The sequence below is a fragment of the Myotis lucifugus genome, unplaced genomic scaffold (assembly GCF_000147115.1).
Source record: "Myotis lucifugus unplaced genomic scaffold, Myoluc2.0 scaffold_25, whole genome shotgun sequence".
Taxonomy (NCBI): Eukaryota; Metazoa; Chordata; class Mammalia; order Chiroptera; family Vespertilionidae; genus Myotis; species Myotis lucifugus.
Window position 1 is genome coordinate 10,597,744 of NW_005871073.1, and position 22,119 is coordinate 10,619,862.

At 39.0% G+C, this 22,119-nt stretch overlaps 1 protein-coding gene across 2 annotated transcripts in view; it reads right to left on the minus strand.

The window, feature by feature from the left end:
• Window positions 1-7,952, minus strand: part of DDAH1 (dimethylarginine dimethylaminohydrolase 1) — a 45,315-nt gene extending 37,363 nt beyond the window's left edge. Inside the window, exons 1-3 of one of the 2 annotated variants that reach the window (XM_023751807.1) lie at window positions 7,934-7,952; window positions 6,184-6,283; window positions 204-277 (exon numbers count right to left, since the gene is read on the minus strand). In XM_023751807.1, the coding sequence (XP_023607575.1) occupies window positions 204-277; window positions 6,184-6,277 (168 nt within the window). In that variant the 5' untranslated portion in view covers window positions 6,278-6,283; window positions 7,934-7,952. Of the gene's footprint in view, window positions 1-203; window positions 278-6,183; window positions 6,284-7,933 lie in introns of those variants that run through there. The other variant, XM_006086156.3, reaches the window with a different exon arrangement.
• Between the last annotated feature and the right edge of the window lie 14,167 nt (window positions 7,953-22,119).

A 22,119-nucleotide genomic window follows, 5' to 3' on the forward strand; every position in this document is an offset into this window, starting at 1 on the left:
TGCTGCTGTGGTAGCTCAATAAAGGCTATTTATTGAGAAATCTGAATTTGGTAGCTTCTAAAACTTCTAACAAACATATAAATATTAGGAATTAGTTTGCAAAGCCAGTGACATATACATACCATTATTCATGACCTCTGGGTTCAGTGGATCTGAATATTTATGAATTACTCTGTGCCAGGCATAAATGGTCTTTTACCTACCTTAAAAGTATCAGCCAAGATTTCAGCACCTCGTTGATTTGTCCTTTTGGAGAGACCCACAAAAAATTCTCTGCCTATAATAAATGACATGGAACACAGTGAGTGGGTGGCCCCCATGACAGCACCCTATTCCTTAATCTATAAATAATGAGCTTAGAGCATCACACAGTTCTTTCCCACCACAGAAGGCAGGTGTACTCATCCTCTGCCCTCTGCTCTTTTTACACAAATCTGATTTCAAACTATTGCCCTTAGAGATAAACCTTTTCAAAACCATAGAGATGGAGAGTAGAATAGTGGTTGCCAGGGCTTGGGAGAAAGGGGATCAGTGGATAAAACATTTCAGTTTGGAGACAGAGGAAAAAGTGCTGGAGATGGATGGTGGTGATGGTTGCACAACCATGTCAATGTAGTTAATGCCTCTGAGCTGTGCACTTAAAAATAGTTAAATGGTACATTTATTTAAAAATATATTTTATTGATTTTTTACAGAGAGGAAGGGAGAGGGAGAGGGATAGAGAATTACACACATCGATGAGAGAGAAGCATCGATCAGCTGCCTCCTGCACACCCCCTACTGGGGATGTGCCTGCAACCATGGTACTTGACCAGAATCGAACCTGGGACCCTGCAGTCCCCAGGCCAATGTTCTATCTAGTGAGCCAAACCGGCTAGGGCTAAATGGTACATTTTATGTTATGTATATTTTACCACAATAAGAGAGTTAAGTTTTTATTTAGGAAATAATAGAATAAACATAGGAATTTTTAGTGGCAGATTGACATGTTTTTGGGTAATGGTATGATTGTGTTATCCCTTAAGAAAATTCACTACATACAAAGCAAAACTTAAGTTAGGGAAAAGTCTTTTACTTGACAAAAGTATGACTCACTTTATTTAAAAAGTTGAAAAAAACCCCATGAAATTTCCTTAATTAAGATAAAAATAGATTTATAAATTAGACATATAATTTTTAAGAAAAACGTTTACTGCATTAAGCAAATTCAAACAAATTTATAATAGGGCTTGCACACTATTTCCATTTTCAAAGTCTAAGGCAGGGTAGGAAGGTACAAAGAAAAGCAAAAATGCTTATCTCTTTAAAAGTAAGTTGGACTTCTGTTTCTTGCAGTATGGCAGGCTAGATCCTCTAAATGGCCTTCCTAGTAAAAAAGAACTGGTAAAAAGTGCTGAAATTGAAATATTGAAACAAATTTGTTTTGATTGTATGTTTCTTATATCATTTTCTGCTATACCAATTCATTCTCTGTTTCTTTTCCTTCCACACCTCGTTCTTTCATAGGAGAAACCAGGTCATTTGTCCTATTGACTATCCTACATTCTAGATTTGGCTGATTGCTTCCTTGTGTGTGTACCATCTAACATTAAATTGTTCCTTTATGCTTTGTATTTTTGGTAAACAAATGGTTTCATGCAGATGATTAATTAGATTCTTTTAAAATTTTAATTAATTTGGGGGATAGGAGTACTTCAGAGGTGGGGCTGTGCTTCTATTGCATCACATCATGAGGCCATGACTGACTCTCACGTTTTTGGTGCTCCTAGAACGAGCAGTGTGTTCAGGTGGCCTCAGCCCCATTGCTCCACTAGGAAGCTCCCCATCAAGCTTTTACATAAAGGGTTTAACATCCTCTGATGATCATTGCACAGATCCATTATTTTATTAGGGACCTACATTTACTGGATAGAATTGTAAAAAGAAAATCTTTCCGCATTCAAGTATTTGGTCTATTTGAAATAGAATTTATAAAGGAAAGATAGGTTACATGTTCGAGCCTTTGTACCAGCAATAACAACTGATATGTGTGTGTGTGTTTTTTTAAAAAACATAACACATATTATCCACTAGTGGGTGAAAGGATAAATCCTAATGGAATTAAAAAAAATTTAGAAGTAATGATAACAAAAATATTAACCTCAAACCATGAAGGATTCAGCTAAGGCAGCACTTGGAGGGAAAGTTACATAGCTTTTAAATGTTTGTACTATGATAAGCAAACGTTCAAAATTCAAGAGACAGAATTCCAATTTGAAATGTAAGACAAAAAGAACAAGATGAAAAGAAGAAATCTGAAGGAAAGAAATCAAGGTAGAAATGGGAAGGAGAAAGGAAACATACAAGAGAGAGGGTTCAACAAGGCCAAAAGTTGGATCTTTGAAAAGATTTTAAAAATGGACAGATCTTTGGCAAGAGAAAAAGAGAAGGCACAGATTAATGTCATGAATGAAAAGGAGACATGGCTATCATTGTGAAGCTTAAAACAGATATTTGGAGATATGAATAACTTTGGTTATTATTATTATTATTATTATTGTTGTTGTTGTTAATCCTCACCCAAGGATATTTTCCATTGGTTTTTAGGGTGAGTAGAAAAGAGAGGGAAAGATAGAGAGAAATGTTGATATGAGAGAAACACATCAATTGGTTACCTCCAGCACGAGCCCTGACCAGGGCCTGGGCCGGGAGGAGCCTGCAACCGAGATACGTGCCCTTGAATCAATCCTGGGACCCTTTGGTCTCCAGGCTGACATTCTATCCACTGAGCCAAACCACCTAGGGCGAAGATATGAATAACTTTATACCCAACATTTGAAAACTTAGAGAAACGACAAAATCTTAGAAAAATGGAACTCACCAAAACTTACTCAGAAAAACCTCAATAATGATACAATCATTAAAGAAACAATGTAAGTTTAAAATCTCCCCACAAGAAAGTACCAGCCTCAAGTCCTGTTTGTAAGTAAGTGCTATCTCAGCTCAAGGAATACACAATCCAAATAGTACTGACTACAGAACAGAAACATAGGAAATGTTCCCTAATACATGTTATGAGGTTAACAGAACTCTTTCACCAAAGCCAGACAAGAATAACAAGAAAGAAAAATTACAGGCTACAGAAACAACAGTCTCAAAATACCAACAAACTAACCTGTAGGAAAAATAGAATATATCATGACCAAATTGGTTTTCATCTAAGGAATGCAAGATTGGTGAACTACCAGAGAGTCAATTAATGGAATTAACCACATCAATAAATTAAAGAAGAAAAATCATATAATCACCTCACTGAAGCAAAAGAAAGAAGTTTTTCACCTGAAATTCCATTTCTAGCTTTTTACTTTAGAAAAAACTCTTATGCATGTCCCCAGGAGACAAACACAAACGTGTACATAGCAGCACTGAAGAAACAGACAAAAACTGGAAAACAATCAAATGTGCAGCAGCAGTAAAATGAATAAATACATCATGATCTATTCTTACCACAAAATGCCACACAGCACTGAGGATGAACTATAGCTACCCACATCAAATTAAAAAGCAGAAAAATCACACAAGTCTTCAAAGACCATGACCCTAATCTTATAAAGCTATAAGACAAGCAAAACTAAACAACATATTATTTAGGAATACATGCATTGAGGTGTGACTCAAAGAAAGGCAAGTAGTGCTTGAACTGTATACTTAAAGATAGTTAAAATGGCCCTAGTCAGTGTGGTTCAGTGATTAGAGAATTGGCCAAAGGGTCTCAGGTTCAATTTCTGGTCAAAGGCACATACATACCTGGATTGTAGGTTTGATCCTACTGGGGCACTTTTGGGAGGCAACCAATCAATGTGTTTCTCTCACATGATATCTCTCTCTCTCTCTCTCTCTCTCTCTCTCTCTCTCTCTCTCTCTCCCCTCCATCTCCTCCTTCCCTCCCTCCCTCCCTCCTTTCCTCTTTCCCTTCTTCCCTCCCTCCTTTCCACTCTCTCTTTCTAAAAATCAATGGAAAAAATATCATTGAGTGAGGATTAACAACAACAGAAAAAGGTAAAAATGGCAAATATTATGTGCTACATATTTTACCACAATTTTTAAAAAGAAAAAAAGAGAGAGAAGTAGGAAATAGAAGGCAGGACCAGATTTCAGTATGAATGGGGTTCCAAGCAGATAAAAATTTTAATATCCCAACACAATCTCAGTTTTGAATAAAATAACTTTTAAGATATTAAGAATTGAACATTACAAAAAGAAAGTTTGCAGACAGTGTCAAAGGCAAGCCTCAATGCTTAGTACTAGAAATTGGGGCAAAAACATTAGGCTTGAGACGCTGTGGAAAGACCTTTGCCCAATGGTCTTGACCAGAAGAGGCTTCTGGTGTAAGTTGTGGCTAACACTGATGAAGGCTGAGGAAATCCGTTCGGCTTCACTACATGGCAGTGAACACAGCTTGTTTTAAAGCATACTTCAAATATTATCAGTACCTGCTTACAAGTTATTTATTATATGGCTATGTTTTGGTTAAAAAAAAAAGAGTCTTATTGTAAGGAAGTGTGACTTGCACATTTATCTTTTCACAAAAGGCTATTTTCTAAGAGAAACGGGCTGTTGCTCCGTGCTGCCAAAAGGAATGAAAAGTACCATCAGTGGGAGACATACAAAATATTCTAAGGCAGTGGTTCCCAACCTTCCTAATGCTGCGACCCTTTAACACAGTTCCTCATGTTGTGGTGACCCCCAATTTCATTGTTACAAATTGAACATAATTAAAGCATAGTGATTAATCACAAAAACAATATGTAATTATATATGTGTTTTCCGATGGTCTTAGGCGACCCCTGTGAAAGGGTCGTTCGACCCCCAAAGGGGTTGCGACCCACAGGTTGAGAACCGCTGTTCTAAGGGCAGCTTACTAGGCAGATTCAAAGAACGGCTGAATCTGCATGTCCCCATCCTGAGCTGAGAATACAGGGTTGGCCTCTTTGACGCCTTATTCTGTGTTCTTATGGCTCAATGGGTATGCACACCAAACCCCAGGGGCGGGCCACTGCCCATGACAGTGGAAGCACAGTTGTGCAGTACACAACTCCAGGGATGTTGTTCACAAGCCTATGACAAGGGTGACACCCCTGGAGCCCGGCAACACAGAGGTCCCATCCATACGTATGTGATACCCACCAAGGAACTACCCAAATGTCACAGGAGAAATCCTCCTCCTCCCCCAGGAACATTCATTCCATCAAAACATAAGTAATACAAGATATTTTTATATTGAAATGAAGAGGGCTCTGTTTTGTCTATGTACATGGGATTCGATATGATTCACATCAGCGAACATATTGGACTTCCAAGAAGCTTCCTGCTTTCAGAGGGCCATGTGGGGCCACATTCCTATATCCCTGGATCAGCCTCCGCCGTGAGGACTGCATCTGTGAAACAAGTATTTATCCCCTGACATATAGAGGGTAGATAATAAACTCTCACTATAAATTAAAAATCATTATTGATGTCATGCTTCGCAGTACAACTAGAATGAATCTGGGTATTCAGAGCTCAGCACACGACTTTACAGAACCATCATGATCATAAAGAGTTGGGAAGGTTAAATGCTAAAATCTTGCTTTCTTTAGTAGCTACATTCAGCCTACTGTAAGAACTGGCTCCAGTTAGATCAATCGTAACATGAGGTGTTTATATTTTGTTAAGCTCTGCTATTACTCATTTGGCATTAAGCCAAGTCAATTTGCATTGATAATTATTTAAATTTGTCTTGCTAACTGGGAAGAAAATTATTTGCAAATGACACATCTTGAATTAAGAATCTTTTAAATACAAACCAGATATATTGTCACACAATGAAAAACCATGCAACCCATAAACTCACGCTGGAGAACAACATAGTAGACAAGACTTACAAAATGACAGGTACATATTGATAACAGTCTTGTTAAAAATGTGCAAATGCATGCATACAAAAGTGCTAAAAGGACATACATCCAAATATTGAAATGTTTATTTTTGAATGAAAGTTCATTTTTGTTTTGTTTTTTTTCTCTTTGCTGCTTTTCTGTATTTTCGAAATTTCCTGCATTTAGCATTTTTTACTTTGGTAATTAAAAAACTATAGTTAAATAAGTGACTATGAGCCTGATATTAGAAATATTTTTGGATAGGAAAAAGTAACTACAATTATACCTGTGAATAAGACGTCTCCACCATCTAAGGTTGCATTTTCATCTTTCATCTCTACTATATTGAGCTGAAGTTTTTCTAACGCTTCTTTCATCATGTCGACCTGTTGAAAATGATCCAGATTAATATCTTACCATTTTCTAAAAGAAAAACCAATCATCTAAAAACCAATCATCTAAAATGTCTGAACACTGAATCATGCTCCCATGTGCAAACACACACACACACACACACACCCCTTTGTGAATATATGGCTATATGTAGTATAGTTTGGATCAGTCATGGTCATTTGAAAAATAAAAAAATTATCTATTAAAAATCATCCTTTTCATCCCCTTCTAGCTCAAGCTTAAGTCAGTATTATAGTCCCTTCTTCTGTTGGAAGGTTAACTAGTTAGGACACTTTGGGAAGCGTGACTACTTAGGACACTGTTGGAATAGCGACTAGTTTGGTCATACGAGTCAACAAAGGTGGGAGGCAGGACAGCCAGTCCTCCTACCTTTCCCAGAAAGTACAAGGTTTCATTGTAAATGTTAAGTAAGAATTGCACACACGGAGTGATACGTGGAAGGACTATCAATGACAATAACCAATACCTTGAAATCTCGGCACATAGTCATTGTTTTCTATTCAAATATTTTCTAAAAATGTCAGAACATCTAGGGCTTCTTTGTAAATCTGAACTGTTATTTAAATTTAAACTGGGTCCCTAGAGGTGATTAACAAATACAATGATTGCAATCAAACCAAAGCATACGTGAAAATGAGTTTCAGGGACTTTCTGTAATCCCAGGCTGTAGTCTCAAGCACAGAGATATTCTGGGCTAAACTAGGGAGGGCTTTTCTTGAGGTTCACTTTAATACAAGAAAACAATTTAAGGCATAACAGATGTCCTTTGAACTTCACAACGCAATTCACATCCTTCTAGCGGTGCAACAGAACAATTTAAATATTTCTGAAAGGTCTGTATAACCTTTAACACAGTAAAGACATAGATGGAGAAGACATGAGTAGCTAAGGAAAAAACAAGAGATCACATGACATTGGGAAAAGCAGGGAGTGCTGCCAAAATACATGCCAGTTCACATAGTGAATTGTCAATGAAGAGCTAGGAGACATAAACATAGCAGAGTAACCTCTAGAGCAAGCATGTCAAACTCAAAGGCTAACACGGGCCAAATAAATGAGGCATGTGGCCTGCGGGCTGCGAGTTTTCCGTGCTTGCTCTAGAGCAGCGGTTCTCAACCTGTGGGTCACAACCCCTTTGGTGGTCGAACGACCCTTTCACAGGGGTCGCCTAAGACCATCCTGCATATCAGATATTTACATTACGATTCATAACAGTAGCAACATTACAGTTATGAAGTAGCAACGAAAATAATTTTGTGGTTGGTTCACAACATGAGGAACTGTATTTAAAGGGCCAGAAGGTTGAGAACCACTGCTCTAGAGTAAGAAAAATATGGAAATACTTTGACAACAAGCCTGACATTTGTGCAGTTAAAAAAGGTGAAAAAAGGATACAAAATAAAATAAATACATCATCTCATCCTTGTCCTGGAACTCATGTAAAAATTCCATAAACCAGAGTGACTCAGAACAATAAAAAATTATTTCCGTGGATGCAATGGTCTTAACGTTGTAATAAAAGGGTCTAGTGACCTCTTTTAACAGCAGAATAGTTTTTTCAATGGAACCGGAAGTGGAAATCACTGCTATAGCATAAAAAAAGAAGCAAAACCAACATTTACCAGGACTTGTTGGGCAGCAGTGAACCCAGCAAAACACACAACGGTTTCCTTCTGGCATCTGCCTCTGTGTCTATGGAAAATTCATTCAGCTTAGAGAGATCATGAGAACAGAGCTACTGTTACCCTTTGTTTCTATTATGAATGCTACTGCTCCTGTTAGAACAACATTTCAAAGGTTACTCAGAATTCAGCAGTGACACATTTTGGTGTGAAAAGTGTACATGTAATATCTCAACTTAGGAACTTTATTCAACGTGTAAGTGTTTAAAGAGAACAGAAGTAGGGCGGCTAACATATACCAGTTTCAGAAATAATGTATTTCTTTAAAAATCCTACGACTTTCAAATTAAAAATTTAGAGGATAAAATGCTTGTGTTTTTTTAAAAGTTAAAATAGCTGCACTGACATTAAAAAAATGGCTTTTGGCCCTAGCTGGTTTGGCTCAGTGGATAGAGCGTGGGCCTGCGGACTGAAGGGTCCCGGGTTTGACCCAGTCAAGGGCACATGTCAGGTTGCGGGCTCGATCCCTAGTAGGGGGTGGGCAGGGGGCAGCTGATTAATGATTCTCTCTCATCATTGATGTTTCTCTCTCTCCCTCTCCCTGCCTCTCTGAAATCAATAAAAAATATATATATAAAAAAACTGGCTTTTGTACAAGGGCATTACTTTCCACCCCTTTTAAAAAAATATTCAGTGCTAGCTATATAAACAAAGTCATCAAGGTAGGTACAGACCACAAAAACTGATGATACTATATTACTTTCAAAGCTAAGGGTATGGACAAAAAAAATTTGTTTTAAGCATCACGTAAATAGTTTTGAAAATGGCAGGACCACATGGCATCAAATCAGCAATGCTAAGCCCCGGGAGATTTCTGGAGAAGAAACAAGAGAGGCTCAGCCACAGGCTGTCCATGGAGAGCTGCATACTCTTGGCACAGGGGTTCCATGAAGCAAACTCAGCTGCAAACAAGGCCCAGTATTGCCCTGACACATGGACCCATAGCACCCCAGCTACTCTGGCAGTTAAAACACTAAAGATGCCCTGGCTGGGTGGCTCAGTTGGTTGGGGCGTCGTCCTGTGTACCAAAATGTTGCGGGTTCAATTCCCAGTCAAGAAAACATACCTAGGTTGCAGGTTTGATCCCGGTCAGGGCGAGTACTGGAGGCAGCCAATAGATGTTTCTCTCTCTCTCTTTCTCTCCCCTTCCTCTCTCTCTAAAATCAATAAACATATCCTTGGGTAAGGATGTGAAAACAAACACTAAATATAACTGTAAAAGTGGGAATTTTTGCAGGAAAAGATCCAAACTCTGAGCCTTCAAGAAATGGCTCATTCTGTGGATACATAGCCATAGTTAATGTTGACTTAATTAACTTTCAAAAAAGAAAAAAGAAAAAAAAAGGCCAAACAACACACCCACCTTTCACAGAGACACCTTACAGAGTAGAATCTAACATTACTCAGGGTGGGGGGCACTGTCAGAACAAACAGTATTAATTCCAAAGGCTGAGTTGAATGGATCAGTTTGGCCCATGAAATTAGAAAGAAAAAGGGTAAATTAGAGAAATGTCTTAATTAATTAAAATATTATCCATATAATTTGCATCCTCTATTCTAAAGACTTACATTTCTTCCTTCCCTTTTCACTCTACATGCTTCATCTTTTTACTGTATTCTGTAAAAATATACTTTTTACTTTTTACCGTATTTCTTTTTGCCCCAAGCTTTCTCCTCCCACCCTGCGCTACAGATCCCTCTCCTGGCAGCAGCGGGTTCAGATGACCTCTGCTACTTCCATTCACCCAACTCACACATCTTTCTTGCAAGAACTGGTGCTAGTTTTTAGGTAATTATATTTTCCTTTTCTTTTTCCTCCCTCCCCCCCTTTTTTTCTGGAGTACTCATGTAAAAAATGTAGTGTTATTGGTTACACACTCAGCCCCCCGCCCCCACTGGGAATGTCTGTATAGTGTAGTGTTATGATCAAGGGCCTGGAATTCAAATCTCTGCTCTGCTACTTACTAGCCAAGTGACCTTAGGTTGTTGAACTTTCTGAACTTCAGTTTTCTCGTTGCTAAAATGGGTGCTTAGTCATACCTATACCAACTTCCTAAGCTCTTCCTGACCATTAAATACATGTAAAGCATTTAGTACATAGTAATTGCTCAATAAACATTAGGTATTTCTTCTATTATTTTGATGAATACCAGGTTGTGTGCACCGAGTGACAAATACTTGTACTATGAAACTGACCCACAAGAGAAAACGGTTTCTTTTTCTTTGTACATTTGGACAAGTTTCTCGTATTTTACCACCACATGACAGATCCCATCTGCTTTCCAGTGAATTAAAATCACAGTCTTCTCTGCAAAGCCAATGTAAAGTTAGAACACCAACACGGAGGATACATTTAAATTTAAATCACTCCAATTTTATTTCCTCCCAGCTCCTGGAAGCTGTCAGGCTATGTGGTAGATTTCTTGTATACCTCTGCTTTGAAATAGCCCCTGGAGGTACTACATAAGGTGGGAAGTGGGCCTGTCTGGTAAGACATCCCACAGGCCTCAAAAGAGCGTTAGGCAAGATGATATAGAATGATTACAGTTACTAAAGGCATTATCACTCTAAAGGACTCGGTCTAAAGAATTCCCCCTCTTTCATTTTTTTTAAGTTTAAAAACTTTTAATATTTAAAATTAAATCTTTATTGTTGAAAGTATTACATATGTCCTCTTTTTTCCCCATTGACCCCCTGTAGCCACCCCCCACCCCCACCCCAGGCCTTCACCACCCTATTGTCTGTGTCCATAGGCTATGCATATATGCATACAAGTTCTTTGGTTGATCTCTTCCCATCCACCCACCTTCCCGACCTTCCCCACCTTCCCTCTGAACTTCCCCAGGCTGTTCTATGCTTCTATGTCTCTGGATCTATTTTGTTCATTAGATTCCACATATGAGTGAGATCATGTGGTACTTGTCTTTCTCTGGCTTTTCCGCCCCCCTCTTTCTTAATGCCTCGTCTCCTTTTCTTACCATTTCTGTTCTACTCTCTTCTTACCTTCTTTATGGCTCTAATATTTTGTTCCTTGTTTGTCCTATCATGATGACATCATCATCCTGTCTTCTCATTTGACTCCTGTGGGGTTCCCGTGGTGAATAGAAAGAACTGGGGGTTTGAACTGATACATGAAAGGCACTGATACAGCAAACAAACTGATACATGAAAGGCACCTAGTTCAGTACCTGGCACATTATGATCAAAACTAGTAGTTGCTAAAAACAAATATCAAACAAACCAGTAGTTGCTGATATCATTTTTATTATACCCTAAATTAACTCAGTGCTTGGTTTGGGTTACCTTTCAAAAAGAAATAAAAGATAAAAACATACCATTTGCAGCATTAAAAAAAAATCTATTGATCCCACCTATCCTGTTCTTCTTGTAAAATTTCCCCCCAAACAAATATAAAACCTTATACATTTATTATTGGGAAGCTATATACATAATAGCTTGTAACAGCGCCATAATTAGTTTAATACTTTATTTAGATGCCAATATGGTCTAGTTGGCCCTGTCCAAAGTTGACTTTGCTGGGCATACTTTTAAAATGTCCAGTTTGAATGTTTCACAGCTTCACTTTGGATGTGAATGCTCTCATGAGGCCTATTGAGCCGTCTGTGCTGAAGTTCCATTAATGACCTGCACCGACCTCTGTTTGCCAAGCTGCTTTCCTTCAGCTGCTTTGCTGGACTAGCTGCCAGAGGTTATGACTACAAATGAGGCCCTCAGCCTTGGCCCGTCTGCAGCTGATGTGTCTCAGTTCTGCCCTGCGCTGGGAGCTGTGCCGTCACCATCACCACTAGGTTTTCAACGCCATTTGAATGTTCTGAATCCCCTTTAACCCAATGCATTGTCAGAGCTTTAAAATCACACTGTCATCCTATTTATATTCTTATCCAGCTCCAAAGAGATGAACAGCAGCAACACAGCTTTGTTGGTAGGGGAGGCGGTTTCATTTCCTCAACTCGTGGCTGATGTTGTTTTGCCGTTAGTGTTAAGTGTGACGTGCAGATAATGCTCGAGAAGCTGAGGTGATGTCTCTAGAAAGTCAAAGGGCAGCTGGCTTGGAACCTGCTGGTGCATCAAAGTTACATTGTGTTGTCCTGGCTACACTCAAAGGCCACGCTTCATTTGTTTATTCATGTTCTTTGTTAACCAGCACATCTTAGCTTGTGAGGCCACATGGACTAGCACATTTGGCTGATTTTATAATACTAATACTTAGCACCTATTTCGTGCTTTCACAAATATTTTCTCATTTGATCAACATTTCAGTTCAACACTTAGTGGATGCCAACGTTTTTTAAAATCAGCTACAAAGATAAAAAACAAACCTACAAAACCATAATCCCTGTCCCTGGGGAGTTAATAATCTAGTACGGGAGATATACCTCTCGAAATCCGGGACCCCTCGGGGGATGTCCGACTGCCGGTTTAGGCCGGATCCCTGTGGGAGTCAGACATCCCTCTTGCAATCCAGGACCGCTGGCTCCTAACTGCTCACAGGCCTGCCTGCCTGATCGCCCCTAACCGCCTCTGCCTCAGCCCCCGCCGCTGCGACTTCGCCCGGAAGGACGACCAGAAGGTCGTTTGGCTGTCCAGTCTAATTAGCATATTACCCTTTTATTATTATAGGTAGTGACCATAAAATAAAATATTTGTTGGGTGTTCACAATAACTCCGAAGGGTGGGAGGGAAGACATTAGTATACCAGTACCTGTTTTACATGGGTGAGCTGAGGCTAAGGGAGGTTGACTGACTTGCTGAGTCAAGGCTGCTGAGCCCACACCCATGCTCATGTCCACTGCACTGTGTAGTTGTGATTCTCCCGAGGCCCATCACAGAGCACAGCCTCATCAGGACTGGAGCTCATGCCTTCTGTTTCCCAACCTTGTGCGTTCAAGTCCCCTGGGTATTATAAGATCCTATGCTGAAGTAATTTTGGGTTCTATGGTATCTTCAAATCGGAGATGGATGGCATTTCTGTATGTGAGGGCCTTAGGATGCTAAGGTGCGGTGTGATTAAAATGCTAAGTAATATGAACAGAATGTACTAACCACACTAGGAATGCTCACCGACTGTGGCCTGTGGATTAATTGCCACCCTTTAACTGTGGGATGCTCTAGGTTCATGGTCAAGGAACATTCAATGATTCATTCCTTAACTTCTCTTCATGTGCTGGTTAAATTACTAAAACTAACCGAAACTACAAAAGAAAAAAAAAGAGAATCAAAAAAGAGTCATTTAATATACTAAATGACTCAGTCGTAAAAATTCCTAAGTAAAAACATACTGGAATGCTCTTCTAAACACTAATTTTAGGACAAAGCTCTTAGGAGGAATTTAGTTAGCAATATATTAACAAACATTAAGATAGTCTTCCTATATACCAGAAACTGGACTAAGAACTCCTACTTAACTTACCTAATCTTCATAATCTGATGAAACAAGTACAAATATTATTCCTGTTTCACACATGGGAACACTGAGGCAGGGTTGCTGACTTGTCTGTCCATGATCTTACAGCAGAGCTGAGATTTGAACTTAGACAGCTGTGCTCTGATGTTTGTGTTCTTCTTCTCTATACAATTTGAGATATCCACTATGCAGTCAAATGAAAATAAATGTTGGAATGACCATGAGGATCTACAAGACCTTTCGATTTATTTGTTTGAACAAAATGTGGACCCAGACATTCTGGAGGTTACAATGAAAGGGCAGAGGCTACAAATTGCAGCAGTCTGAACTTAGGTTTGTTTCTAAAGATCCTCAATTTTGTTTTCCCAAGAATACAGACTGAGATTAATGAATGTTGGGAGCCATTCCTTTATCTTTCCAATATCTAGGTCAGATTATGAGAAGGAGTTATTTGTGGAAAAGTCTTTAAACAGTCAGCAATGTATTTTAAGCACAGTGAGATTACAAAAGCATATGGACATGTAGATAGACTTCAAACCAAGATACTATACACACTGCAAACCAACCGAACTAATCTGGAGTGATGAGAAGGGTTCCTACCACACTGGGAAGTATGGCAGGCAGAATTTGAAGATGGTGCCCAAGACTGCCATCCGCTGATGTACACACTGTGTGCAGATAAATATCTCCCTTTGAGTGTGAGAAGGACCTGTATCTATGATATCACTGTTGGGATTAGGTTATATTTCATGGCACAGGTAAGATATTTTGCAGATGTGAGTAAGGTTTCTGGTCAGTTGACTTGAGTTAATCACAAGGGAGATGACCCTGGGTGGGCCTGATTAATCAGGGGAGTCCTTCAAAGAGGGTTTAAAAGTCAGCGGTGGAGGAAGGCAGAGAAATGTTCTACTGGTAGGGAAGAAAGCAAGCAGCCATGTTGGGAACTGCCTGTGGAGGGGCCTGCAGAGCAGCCTCTAAAAACCGAGTTGCTCCCCATTGACAGCCAGCAGAAAAAGCAAAGGAACAGTGGCCTTTGTCCTACAATCACAAGAAACTGAATTCTGCCAACAAGTTGAATGAGTTGGGAAGAGCACACAGTCCGGGTAACAATCATTTACGCTGTGAGAGAATAAGTTGGTGTTTTTTAAGTTTCTGTGCTTATGGTAAGTTGTTACAACATAAAACCAATACAGAAAGCCCAAATTTAAACAGACTTTAAAAAAAGTATTTGTAAAGGCCTATTGTCAGAAGCAAAAAAAGTTGAATAAATAAATGTTCATTTTCAAGTTGTTTGTTCAAAATACAGCTCAACGATTCTTAAGATGTTCCTAAGAAATTATCAAATATACAATGTTTTAAATGAGTTTGGGGTGCCAGACCCACCAACTTCCTTAATCTGTGCTTTATTAAAATGTTGTGCAATTATATTTTGAAATGATGAAAACAAGTTGTAATATTGTTTTTTGGCTACAAATCTAATACATGCTCATAAGAATTAAAATGACAAAGGTATATATGTCATTGTACCAGGTGGGCACATGGTACAATATAATAATACAAAGCAAAAATGTGCCTTAAATTATCCCAATCTTATTATTTCCATTTATTGAGTAAATACTGAGCGTCTGTTGAGAGCTAGACACCATACTAGACAGTGGTCAGTGACCATAAAAATTAGACATGGCCTCTGCTGTCCAGTGTCCTTAGGGGCACAGACATTAAAGGTTCACTCAAGTCAACACACAGTTATACATTATGACAAGGGCTTTGAAGGAAAGCAATAGTGTGTTTTGGGAAATAAGAGGGGTACATGTTTCAGGGAATCCAAGAAGGCCACTTAGAGGAAGTAACATGTAAGCTAAGAAATCAAAATGTTAATAGTAGTTATTTATTCTTGTGGGTGGGTCATCTGGAATTCTTCCTTAGAACCAAAAGGGATTTCTGGGTGATACTCAGATCATAAATGATTCACCGTAGCCTATTAGAAAATGTAGTCAGTCAGCAAAAGCTAAGAACTATATGATTTCACTCATATGTGGGATATAAAACTGAAACTCGTGAACACACATAGCAGTGTGGTGGTTGCCAGAGGGAAGGGGGTGGGGCGAGAAGGGGCTCCTAGTAGAAGGTGACAGGAGATTTGACTTTGGGTGGTAGACACACGGTACAATATATAGATAACCTAGAAACCCACACCTGAAACCTATATGCTCATGTTGACCAATGTCACCCCAATCAATTTAATTTTTTTTTTAAAAAAAGGAAATTTAGTAAAGGGAGTCTCTATTAGAAAAATGGTCAATAGTACTGGAAAATATGTAATACATTAAAATCTTCAAAAGTTATTAGAGTCAAGTAAATGTCATTAGTCCTGTAATCATTCTGGGAACTGGTGGTATTTATAGGATGGTTAACAAGTTTGAAAGTTTTATAACCGCCTAGCTCATTTTCCTCTTATTGAACTTTTGTAATAAAAACTGTTACATGAATGAGATCTCTTGAAACATTTCCCACAGACTATTAAATAAATATCCATCACATTTTTTCCCATTGGTTTCTTGGATTTCTAAACTAACTGGTCTATTTCTAGTGGCAAGTTCTAAAAATTAACCAGGATATTGAGCATCTTGGTTTTCATATTTTTAAGATGAGGGGGCAAAGCTTAAAAATGAGGTCATTTCCAGGTCTAGAGTTCTGAGAGTTGTAGTCCCAAAACAATTTTTGGCATTCATAAATATGACTCTAACTGTAATTCTATCTCCTTCCCATAGAGTTTACTGAAAACACCCCAGACGATTATTCATGAGTAAAGTATTCTCGTGTTTAACCAGATTCAACCAGAAGCAATGAAGCTGGGTATATGAATGAGGGGAAGTTAGGGCAAACCCAAAAGTGGCTAAAAAAATCTGAGAAGGGCCCGGCCAGTGTGGCTCAGTGGTTGAGGGTCAGTAGGTCACAGTTTGATTCCCAGATAAGGCACATGCCCAGTTTTGGGGCTTGATCCCCAGGAAGGGGTGTGCAGGCAGCAGCCGATCAATGATTCTCTCTCATCATTGATGTTTCTTTCTTTCTCTCCCTTTCTCTTAAATCAATAAAAACATATTTTTGAAAAAATCTGAGAAGGATGAAAATCCTCAGAGGTAAACCAAAAAATTCTGCTAGAGAAAAACTACATCTAGAACATAAGGTGTGTAACACTAACTTATGATACTCACGGGGTTTTCTTGTGTGCTTTTATTTATTTATTTATTTTTAGTAATCCAAGATGCTTCTAATTACCTACCAACAGTGAGAATAATTATACTATACAGAGCACCCATAATGCCTATCCTATGAGAAGACAGATGTCAGGCCCTGCTTTGTTGCTAACTCCTGCATACTTTCATATATAGTACAGTACGGTTCATAACCTTTGGGCTCATCCTTACCTAATTCCCAGGGTCAATTGTGACCTGAGAAAGAAGGATCTAACAAGCTCCAGGCGGATGCTCTGGGATTCAGCACTAAGTCATTCTTTATGCTTTGTCTCTTTCTATCCATATACCTGGGCGCTATTATGGTTATTTTCATGGGAGGCCTGCTCTAATAATTTATCCCAGTCTCTTGCTATGAGTAGGGTGCTTCTCTGTGCTCTCCCTAAGGATTCGAGTGTTGGTTCTACAACCCAACACTGTAGATGAGTTTCCTAGGTGCCCACTATATGCAAATGATCCTTGTCATCTCTCCATCTCCTCTACACAGAATGAATATTGCAAGATCTGAGAATTCACCTCTTGAAAACTCACAACTCTGACCCTCTTTTACAATTTTAATGCTACGGACTTAACTCATCATCATTAATAGTCAGTAAAATGTATTAAGTTCTAAGTGCCAAGCATCGTGCTAAGTGTTTGTGCATGGACTGTCCCTTCAGGCACCTCCTAGGCTAAACTGGTCATGGCATCTCTATCCCTCTTGCTAGGGACTGGTGCAAATGACATACTTTTAGCCACTGAGGGGAAGTCTGTTGAGAGGTTCCTGAAGGCATAGAAGTTCCTTTGGACATTGTCCTCTCTCAATATGGTACCTGGCACTGGGGCTTGGCCTGAGAACACAGTCATCATCAAGGATGGCAGGGCAGAGAGATGGAAAGGACCTGGGCCTTGATGACATTGTGAGCTGATGAATCAACCAACCCTGGAGACCTGGAGCTCTGAATACAGGGAGGGGCAAAAGTAGGTTTACAGTTGGGAATACAGAAAACAGTTTATTCTTGTATTATTATTTATTAATTATTGTATTATTTACCATATGAACAATTTAAACCTATTTTTGCCCCAACCATTTTTATGTCCTTAACTATTTAACTATTTTAAATCGAGTTTTCTGTTAACTGCAGCTAAAAGCAACTTATTTACTTATATAACAAAATTGACAAGCAATACTTAATGATAGACCATATTATTAAAACTCATTAAATTCTGATGTAGAAACAACTACAGGCCTTTTCTTTCTTTTTATAATTTGTGGAATGACTTGACATTCCACAAATTATACAATAAGTAAGGTGTGATTTTAACTAATACCTGTTATTTTGGCTGATAAGAATGCCATCTCTAAGACTAACTCAAGCCTGCTTACAGAAAAAAGCAGATTATAACTGATCATTTGTAAAGCCAAAAGTACCCCAAGAAGTGTTATATTCCTTAATTCTGTAGAGAAAGCACAAAGAGTATCGCTCCACATGTTAGAGTTGGATGTTAACGTTGCAACACTCCTCTCTGAACCAGTGCTCAGATCTGCAGGACATGTGATCAGGAAGGTTAGACAGAAATGCAGGAGGAAAACCCGTGGGCCCAGAGTACAAAGGCGAAAGAAAAACAGCTCTGAAGAAATCTGGGGGAGATCCCTCTCATTATCTGGAGTGGACACAACCACAAAGTTCTAGATGTTCCAAGGCCCCTCCTCAGAGATGTGGCAGCAAGACAGTTTCCTGGAAGAAGGCTGGGAACAACATTTAGCTTTTTAAATAGAAAATAAGCCAGTCAATGAAAGAAAAATACCACATGATCTCACTCATTTATGGATAATAAAGAACATTATAAACTGATGAACAAAAATAGATACAGAGGCAGAGCAACATCGAACAGACTGTCAAACTACAGCGGGAAGTCCGGGGAGGGTTGGTGGGGGGGGGGGGGGGGGGGGAAGAGATCAACCGAAGGACTTGTATGCATGCTTATAAGCATAACCAATGGTCACAAGACACTGGGGGGTAGGCTGGGGGAAGGTCAAGGGGGGGGTGGGGAAAGGAGACATATGTCATACTCTTTGTAATACTTCAAGCAATAAAACAAAATTTTAAAAAAGCCAAATATATATATATATATATATAAAATAAAACAGCAGGGAGCATGAAAAAAAAGAAAATTAGGCAGGAGCTGGGCTGGTCTTTCTGCTCTTAACATATAATGTACTAATTCAAATGGTCTATTTCCTTGTTGATGATAATGATACAACACATGTATTGAGTGACTAAGAGCAACTGACAGAACAAATAAAAATAGGATATATCACCAAATGCCAAGTGAAAATAAGTGTCAGCTGCCAAAAAGCCTGCAAAATTTAGTATGTTGAGAACTAGGGAACTGACAAATTTTAAACTAATTTTCCCGAAAGTTGAAAACCATAAAAATTTGCTGTGCATGTCGTCCAAAATAAGCACCAGATAGCTTGAGGTGGCCATAATTTTCTGTGAAATCAGAGAAGTTGCATGCTGCATTTTTTAAAGGCAAGCAGCCTTAAAGTATGAGAAATATTTTGTATATTCAGAACACAATTAATACATTGTAGGCATTAGGCTGCCCTAGAAGCCTTCCAACATACCCTGTCCTCACCCAACTTTGGGCCTTGCATGGGTTAGATATACCTTCTGTGTGTTCCCACGTCCCCCAAAGGTATTCTACTAACTAAAATGCTGGCCCAAGTAGACTCTCTGTGTGTACTGAGTGAACAGCTGAACAACTTTGCAAGTTAGACATAATTTCTAGAAATGTGATAGCAAACTTATGTCTAAGGCAAACTCTCCAACTTTAGTGAAAGCATAGTAACAAGGTGGGGTGAACTCTGCTAGAGAAGTCTTACAGCATTTCAAGGATGAGCAGGCTCATCTTCATTTCTAAAGATCTCCAAGTGAGAAAACGACCCTGGTCTATTCATTATAATAATCACTAACTGCCACTCTTCTCTTTACTTTCTCCAATAATGCCATTCATTTACTTAATCAATTAACAAACATCTACACAGTATGTTTAATATATTTGGCACTGTTCTAGGCCATGGGAATACATCAGTGAAGAGAGAAGACCCCTGTATATATTCTGGTGGGGATATAGATTCAGAAAGAGGACAAATCACACAGAATTTAGTAAACTAGCATAAAGGGTGGGAATTTTAAATGTTGTCAAAGCCTCTGTAAGTTTGAAGGAGGTGAGTGACACGATCTAACTTACAAAGACAATTCTGAGTAGCTGCATTGTGAAAATGGACTTGGAGGCAAGAATGGAAGCAGGGCAATTAGTTAAGAGGCAGTTGCGGTAGTTCAAATGAAAGATAATGGTGGCTTGGACAAAAGTGGCGATAACAGAGACAAAGAATAGAGGCTCCGTCTGGGATGTGTTTTGAAGGAGAGTTGACAGCACTTGGTGATGGTGTAGATGTGGGGGAAGAAGGAAAGAAAGGAATCAAGAATGACTCAGATGTTTGTCGTGAGTGACTGGGTGGATGGTGGACCAATCTCTGATATAGATAAGGTAGGGGAAAGAAGCAAGTCTGGGGAGAAAATTCAAGAGTTCTGTTTTGGACATTTTGAGTTTAAAATGCCTTGTAGATATTCAAACGGAGAGGTCAACACATTTGAATACATTAATCTAGACTTCTGGAGAGTAGTCAGAACTGGAAATAAGATTTGGGGATCAGTCCTGGCTGGGTGGCTCAGTTGATTGGAGTGTCATCCCATACACCAAAAGGTTGTGGGTTTGATCCCTGTTCAGGAGCATACAGGAGGAAACTGATCCATGTATCTCTTTTACATCGATGTTTCTCTCTTCTCCTTCACTCTCTCCCTCTCTCTTCCTCTCTCTCTAAAAACCAATTTTACAAAATCTGGGAAGAAATCAACCAATGAACTTGTATGCATATATGCATGACCCATGGACACAGACAATGGGGTGGTGAGGGCCTGGGGGGAGGATGGGAGTGAGTGGGAAGAGGTTAATGGCGGGGAAAAGGAGGACCTATGTAATACTTTCAACAATAACGATTAAGGGAAAAAAAATTCCTTGGGCGAGGATTAAAAAAAAAAAGATTTGGGAGTGAATGACAAGAAAATCTATAATAATAAAAGCATATATGCTAATTAGAGCAGACATCCTTCCGGATGTCCTTCCTTCCAGACATAGCCGCAGTGGGTGGGGGCTGGGACCAAGGCCCTTGCACAAATTTCATGCATCGGGCCTCTAGTAGTATATAAAAAACTTGGGGACATTAGAACTGTTTCAAACTGCAGGAATTGATGTGAAAAATCTGGCCTTGACAATTCCTCTTAACAGTATTCCAAGAAAGAGACTCCAGGATACATTTTTGGTTCATTGCTATTACAAGGTATGGTGGCTGTTTGTAGTAATGGATGGAAACATCTCCCTTTGGCAGGAAAGAACTGCTTAATCCACATTCATTATAATTGCACAGATAAAGGCCTGGAAACACATAAATGAATTGTAATAAACTTTCCAGATTTAATAGGTATGTGATGGGTTCAAATGAGATTCCTTGCCAATTGCCTGCACATTGTCTTTTTAAATTCAGTTTTGTGGAAGCTATAAAACAACAATAGTATAAGATTTTATTCTTTCAGAAACCATCCATTTTTGAAATTATGATCACTTGCTCAGGAGACAAGGTGAAGTTCATTAAGCAATTAAATATAGTAAGCAAGGCTATAGGAAGAACAACCATCAAACACATTTTAAATCAGCAAAAAATACATTCGCACTACAGCGCCATAGGACTGAATGAATGCTTACTGTGCTCATTAAAACACATTCTCATTTCCTTATTCAAGTAGGTCCCCTAAAGCTCTTGGCTCAGACACCCTTCATTAGTATATCCTCAAAGACTGCGGTACGTGCTAAACATGAGTAAGGCTCTAGTTCTTCAAAAAATATTATACTTACTAATTTTTTACCAATGGAAACATGCTTTCTTCATAACTGGTGCAAGTTGGTGCTTTTTGGGTTGTACTGCATTGTCTAGTGTTCCAACACAATGTTCAGGATGGATTTTAGAATGCTGGGATTGTTTTTTGGGAATGCTGGCTTTTATTTTTTCCTTCCTACTCCTGGGTTTGTGTGTGTGTGTGTGTGGTGATTAAAGCCTTCATGGGTGTGACAGGCTCCAGTCAGGGTTAGCATACGTAGTAATTCATTCTGAGAAGTTGCCTTCTGATGCCAGGCTACAGCATGGCACATGGTTTTGTAAATATTCACCCTTTGTCATATGTTCAAACATTTGCTTCTCTTGGAGCTTATTTTTAAAAAGTTAATGAAAAAAACCACCAGCTGAATATTTGTATGTCTATGGATATTAAGTAAAGGCTTATTTTTAACCATAGTTGCACAAAGTGGTTAGTTTCAAGAAAGTCACCCTTGGTTTTGACAGTTGT